At 47.6% G+C, this 6490-nt stretch overlaps 1 protein-coding gene across 1 annotated transcript; it reads right to left on the bottom strand.

Moving 5' to 3' along the window:
• Positions 1-1108: 1108 nt before the first annotated feature.
• On the bottom strand, positions 1109-5883 carry DNAJC22 (DnaJ heat shock protein family (Hsp40) member C22). Its single transcript, XM_079965643.1, has 3 exons — positions 5779-5883; positions 4264-5148; positions 1109-1892 (listed from the first exon to the last, which is right to left on the bottom strand). Exons 2-3 carry the CDS (start codon positions 5083-5085, stop codon positions 1713-1715), a joined length of 1002 nt encoding a protein of 333 aa, XP_079821769.1. The 5' UTR covers positions 5086-5148; positions 5779-5883; the 3' UTR covers positions 1109-1712.
• Positions 5884-6490: the final 607 nt, after the last annotated feature.

Raw genomic sequence — 6490 nt, forward strand, 5'->3', positions numbered from 1 at the left:
GCTGCTGCCTTTTGGATCCTATTGTTCTAGGGCCAATCAGACTGCTGCAGTTTGGATCCTATTCAACCCAGTACATAACAAGGGGAGATCCAGTAATTCCCTCCAATAATTGAGAAGTTGCTCAACGCAGATGGTCCATAAATACACACCAACAGGTATTGTAATTGAAGATATTGTCATTCAGCACTCACTGGTGAATTATATTAAAAATGCAATGTGGGGGGGGGGGGATTCATCTGAACCTATCAGTTGATCCCACCAGCAAACTCACAAAATTCTAAGAAACCCAATAAATGTGTTCTTCAACTACTTGGAAGACTATTGGGAATGTAGATGCAGAAATGGGTACTATTATTTTGATAGCGTCAAAAATGTCAATTTCAATGTATTGTAGGGCAAAGATGCCTCACCATCTCCCCTGGTCAGACTAGTTCTTTAGTATTTGGGATAAAGCAGTAAATCATAAGCTAACTTATTATGTACAAGCAAGAGAAAAACGTATAGGGAAAAAAATGTCCGATTTTATTTCCTTCTGGAACGAAAAATTTGGTGATAATGTGAGACAGTGCTCATTATTTTCTTTAGTTTAGATTTTGAGTCTCTGTGGTTTGGGATTAATGATTATATGCCATTCTTCTTTTCTAGGGTTGCCGTATGTCTGGAATTTCCTGGACATAGCCGGGAACCAGCCATCGGAAACTGTCCTGGTGTGGGAATTGCTGAAATGTCCGGGAGAAACCAGATGAATGGCAAACCACATTGGCGATTTTCCTTAAAAATAGCTCAACAACTTTGGGCAAAACTACAGAATGCTCAACAACTTTTCTGTCCGGATTTTCACTTTTTGAAATATGACAACCCTATCTTTTCTGTACTTTAAAAAAATACAAAAAAAATATTATATATGTTTTCAAACCTCCTGAGTGGTTCCCCCCCAAAAAACCTCCCAAATATTATTAGCAAACATTTTATTTGTATAATAAATGTATCCTCCCTTTAATACAAATATTTCTAGGACAGAAAAGCAAAACTTGAAAGCACTGCTTCTCCTCCTATGTCAAAAGACAGGCAACATAAAAAGAAAAGGGATCACAGACCCAGAGAAAACAGACCCAGAGAATTTGAAGGGCAAGGGGGAAAAACAGGGAGGAGGAAGACTTGGCACCACCAAGTCAACAGATGACCAAGTGGAAGGGCATACTATATGTTATGTACTGAGTTGAATAGGAATCAAAAAGCAGCAGTCTGATTGGTCCTAGAACAATAGGATCCAGAATGCAGCAGTCTGATTGGTCCTAGAACAATAGGGTCCAGAATGCAGCAGTCTGATTGGTCCTAGAACAATGCAGCAGTATGATTGGTCCGCAGGAGCCACCCAATCCAGCTCCAGGTGGAAGTGAATCCGCAACCTGATTGGCCAACAGGAGAATCCCAGAATTAGCCAATCATGTGCGACCCATTGTGTAAATAATGTATATAAAGCAGATATTTTGGGGAAACTTTCATTCCTCACTACTATGAGCTGAATAAAGAGCATGAAATCCACACTCGACTCCGAGTATATTTCACTATATAATTTGTGTCCTCCATCTTCTGGACCAATGTAGGGCTGCTCTGAGAAGCTCTTTTGAGAACCATGGCTTCAAGGCGTAATGCTTTTATTCCCCCCAGCAACATAAACGTCAGTGTTTTATGGAGGCAGTCAGAGTCCGTCATGTCGGCTTTGGCTTCCTCATCTGTGTGAGGAGCTCGTAGGCAGCTTGTACCTCAATGAAACGTCTCTCCGCCTCTTCTGCCCGGTGCCGATTGTGATCTGGATGCCAAAGCTTCACCAGCTCCCGGTAGCTTTTGTGGATTTCTTCAGGTGTGGCATCGTCGTGGATTCCTAAGACCTAATAGGGAAAGGAGGAAACATTTCAGGCCTGTTAGATGGAGGAGATGTCCTGGTGGGCCTCACAGCCAGTCGCACAGTAGAGGCTGATGTCGGTGGGGAAGCCAAGAACGACTGCCTAGTTTTATAGATCGGTATAAGCTGAGTCCTATGCAGAATGACCTTCATAGAATCATAGAGTTGGAAGGTGTTGGGAAACTGTGTCCGTGCAGCTACTCATACAGAGTCGTTTAAGGTTTTGCAGACAGCCAGAAGGCAATCTGAAGAAGTAAGTCTGCCTGGTGATAACAGAGACATGGAGACCGCTCCCTGATTGGTCAAGCTCTCTCAAAGGAGTGATAATTAATGGCCTACTAACTGGTAGTTCGGAGTTTAGAGGTTCAGAGTTCTGTGTGTCAGTGTAGGAGTTGTGAGTCGTGTCAGAGAGAGCTAGCAAAAGATCCGTGTTCTGTTCCTGTAAATAGTCCACTGTATATAATAAACACCTAACTATAAGTTCCTGGTTCCTGCTTCGGCTATCCTGTCTGCAGCCAAGTCAACAATTGCTTCCATGGATTCTGCGTTTATTCTGCTAGGTCTGGCTAAGGTCCTGCAACTAGTCGGAAAGTTGCGAAACACCAAATAGGTTTTACCAATAGAAGGGACCCTGAGGATCGTCTAGTCTAAGGCCCTATGTTAACGGAGAAATCTGAGGGCTCCCTTGGACAAAAAACAAGCACACCAGCCAGGAATACCAGAGCAAAACAGCAGCCAGTAGGCTTGGTCTTTATTGAAGACTGTTGCGACAGGACTCCCACCTGCCACAAGGTGGAACAAGATGGAAGCCCCGAACAAAAGAGCCCCCAAACTTTTATTAGCTGCTAATTCCCATGTTACACCCCCCCCAAACTACATCATGGTTACATCATGAAAGGGGAGGTCTGGTGGCAGTAATCTGAGCATCCTGGACCCTGCCCCATGGTTCTCCTTGCCCTCCACCAAACACCCATCAAGTGTAACAAAAAAGATATTTACATTTCCCTGTTTCTCAGCCAAGTTAATCACACCCTTTTGTTTTCATCTGGGTTTGTTATTTCTGGAATGGCTGGAATTTCTGGAATGGCTACCTGTCTGGCACTCAGGTATCAGGATGCCAGGGATTATCACTCAGGCAGAGGGGCTGCTGAGTAGCTGAGCTCACATGTCTATCTGAATTTCTGGAGTTTTCCCAGTGAGCCAGTACATAGATAAAGGTAAAGGGACCCCTGACCATTAGGTCCAGTCGTGGCTGACTCTGGGGTTGCGGCGCTCATCTCGCTTTATTGGCCAAGGGAGCTGGCGTACAGCTTGTGGGTCATGTGGCCAGCATGACTAAGCCACTTCCGGCAAATCAGAGTGGCGCACGGAAACGCCATTTACCTTCCCGCCGGAGCGGTACCTATTTATCTACTTGCACTTCGACGTGCTTTTGAACTGCTAGGTTGGCAGGAGCAGGGACCGAGCAACAGGAGCTCACTCCGTCGCGGGGAGTCCAACTGCCGACCTTCTGATTGGCAAGTCCTAGGCTCTGTGGTTTAACCCACAGCACCACCCACGTCCCTTACAACATATATAAAACATAGCAAAATAACAAACATTAAAAACTTCCTTATACAGGGCTGCCTTCAGATGTCCTCTAAAACTTAAGTAGTTCTTTATCTTCTTGACATTTGAAAGGAGGGTCTTAAAGATGGGAATAGAGACATTTCGATTCCCTCTTCCCAAAGCCCAAACTTCCTGTTTCCCAGTTCCACTTGAAAGATGAATAATGTAGCCTTAGTTACCAGCTAAGTCCAACTCTAGCCTTATCCTTGAGTTGGCTGAAGATTCAAAAACCATGAATCTAGAAATATGAAAAAGCAACGTCACCCGATTCACTTAAAAATGGAGCCAAATATCGGCAAAAGCCCCACAGAAGCCTTTTGCGCCCCAAAATCTGCATTCCACAGAGACTTCCTAAATGGGGTCACCAAAAAATTGTTGTCTCCCAATTCACTCCAAAATGTCGCCAAACGTCACCAAAAGCTCCACAGAAGCCTTTTGTGGCCCAAAACCCATGTTCCACGGAGTCTTCCGGAACGGGAGCTCAGCATCCTAAACCACGGGATCATGGCATTGACATTGCCCTATTTATTCCAAAACGGTGCCAAATGCCAGTAAAAGTCCCTCAGAAGCCTTTTGCTGCAAAACCCCACATTCTGGAAAGACTTCTGAAACGGGGCCCTCAGTATCCTAACCCACATGGTCACAGCATCACCCAAAACGGACATTGCCCAGATGCCACTCCTCTAGCCCAGTTGCTATAAAGTATACCGTCACAAAACAAAACTGAGCTGAAGAGTATTGCCCTGTACCTTCAATGCCATCCGCTGCCTCTCGTTCTGGACTGAGTGCACGAAGGCAAAAACTTGCTCCCACTCCTGGAAGGAGCCACCGCTGAAGCCCAGCATCTTCCAAGCATGGTAGGGCAGGAGGAGCACCGATTCCAGCGCACTGCTCAGGGATGGGAACACACTGAGCCAATCCAGCGTGGATCTAAGAGTGCCGGCTACGTAGCTGGCAGTGGCCGCTGTGTTGTAGAAGACAGAGTATGCCAAAGGTGTAGTGAAAGCAAGGTAGGCGAGGCCCAGTCGGTATAGCCGGGCACCAAGCTTCTCTTTGGTGCCCTTGCTGGATTTATAGCACCGGTGTCGCTGGGCTGTGACACTAGTTGTGAGAGTGATGGGGAAGATGGCCAGAGAGCGGCCATAGAAGATTGGTGCAGTTATGAAGGCTGCCTTTAAAGTAGCTTGAAGATCAGAGGATTGATCACCCACTGCGGAAACCAGGTGAACTCCGAGTCCCACCGCCAGGGGGAGAGCCAGGAAGTAAAAACCCGGGAGGCCTGAGAGACCCATCAGGGCCACCAAACCAAAGTAGATGCCTACTGAGGCTTGGCCAAGGAAGCGCACAGGGCTGAAAGGTGGAGGTCCATCTCTGGGCAGTTCCAAGGTGCGATTGGCCTGCGTCACCCAACCCGGCAGCAGCCACAGCTCCCAGAGCCAACCCATCCCAAACCCGCCCAAAGTCAGCATCCACAGTAGGGCATGGTTATCCCGGCCCAGGTAGAGATGATGGAGCCCAGCGGGGCCTCCCAGGGCCCAGAGGGCAATAGCCACCAGAAGCCGCTTGGCCATCGTTCACCAGGCACCTCTTCACTGTGGGCAGGGCCCTCTGCTGCAAGACATCTCACTGGCGACCTGAGGAGGGAGAGAGCAAAAGGTAGCAGGCACATGTAGAACAACCCCCCTCACCCGCAGCATATTAAAGGGCATTAGGCCCAATTGCACCATGTTTCAGCTGACATAATACACCCCCCCCTCCCTCCTCCCGAGATGTCCAATATAATAATAATAATAATAATAATAATAATAATAATAATAATAATAATTTATTTCTACCACATCCATCTGGCTGGGTTTGCACAGACACTCTGGGCGTCTCCCAACAGAATATTAAAAACACGACAAAACATCAAACATTAAAAACTTCCCTAAACAGGGCTGCCTTCAGATGTCTACTAAAAGTCAGATAGTTGTTTATTCGCTTGACATCCACAGGGCGGGCGCCACCACCGACAAGGCCCTCTGCCTGGTTCCCTGTAACTTTGCTTCTTGCAGTGAGGGAACCGCCAGAAGGCCCTCGGAGCTGGACCTCAGTCTGAAGAATGGAGGTGGAGACGCTCCTTCTTCCCTGGCAGTGGGGGAAAGCACCATTTTGTAGTTTTCCTCCGATGCCAAAACGACTAGCCCTACACCCTACAGCCCCACTGTTCCCAACATAAAGGATTCCCCAGCCACACTGCTGCCTATAGGCAGAGCTTCCCATACCTGTTGCACGCTGGATCCAGCCGCTCTGGGCTCCCCGCCGCTTGCTGAATCAAGGAGCCAAATCTGAACAATGCAATCACTGCAGCTCAGTGGCAGAACACATTCCAGGTTCAGTTCTTGGCATTTCCAGGCAAAGCAGACAGTACTGAACTAAGTGAATTGATGGCCTGACTCACTCTAAGGCAGTTTCCTTTGTCCCCAGGAACAGTGTTTCCAGAACCATAAAGACACACCTTTCGTCTCACTCCCAGTGGGGGGAACATCGGCACAATTTCATCAGGGCTATAATGTCGACTCAGAAAGCCTTTGATCCCATTGCACTCGGCTGGACTTTGCTTTCCTGGGGTGGGGGTGGGGACTGGGCACAGGACATCTGTCAGGAAAGGGGGTGGGGAGAGTGGCCAAAGGGCAGTGTGGTGGCACACCCAGCATACCGACAGCACTGAAGAGTCAGGAGCTCTGTCAAAGGCCTTTGTCACAGTATGGAGGGAAATCAGCTCCAGAGCTGGGCTTTTCCCAATTCATCCATGCATTTCAGAGTTATCCACACAGCACCAATTGCTTCTTTCTTCTTTGGCGATCACTTGTAGCCGAGTCAGATTGTCTTCCATGAACATGATTTTAAAAGTGAGTCTGTAAGGGACTGTGGAGGCCAATTCTGGATCCACATGTCCTTCCACAGTGGGGACATCAGTTTCTAGGCAGGAGTTGA

Source organism: Podarcis cretensis (assembly GCF_951804945.1).
Source record: "Podarcis cretensis genome assembly, chromosome: 2".
NCBI lineage: Eukaryota > Metazoa > Chordata > Lepidosauria > Squamata > Lacertidae > Podarcis > Podarcis cretensis.

What these genes read in the sequence shown, in the direction of transcription:
- DNAJC22 (XM_079965643.1), bottom strand. Translation starts at nt 5,085, where the DNA reads ATGGCCAAGCGGCTTCTGGTGGCTATTGCCCTCTGGGCCCTGGGAGGC. An exon ending in GGCAGCGGATGGCATTGAAG is followed by an intron (nt 1,893 to 4,263) that starts GTACAGGGCAAT and finishes TTTCCCTATTAG; the next exon opens with GTCTTAGGAATCCACGACGA.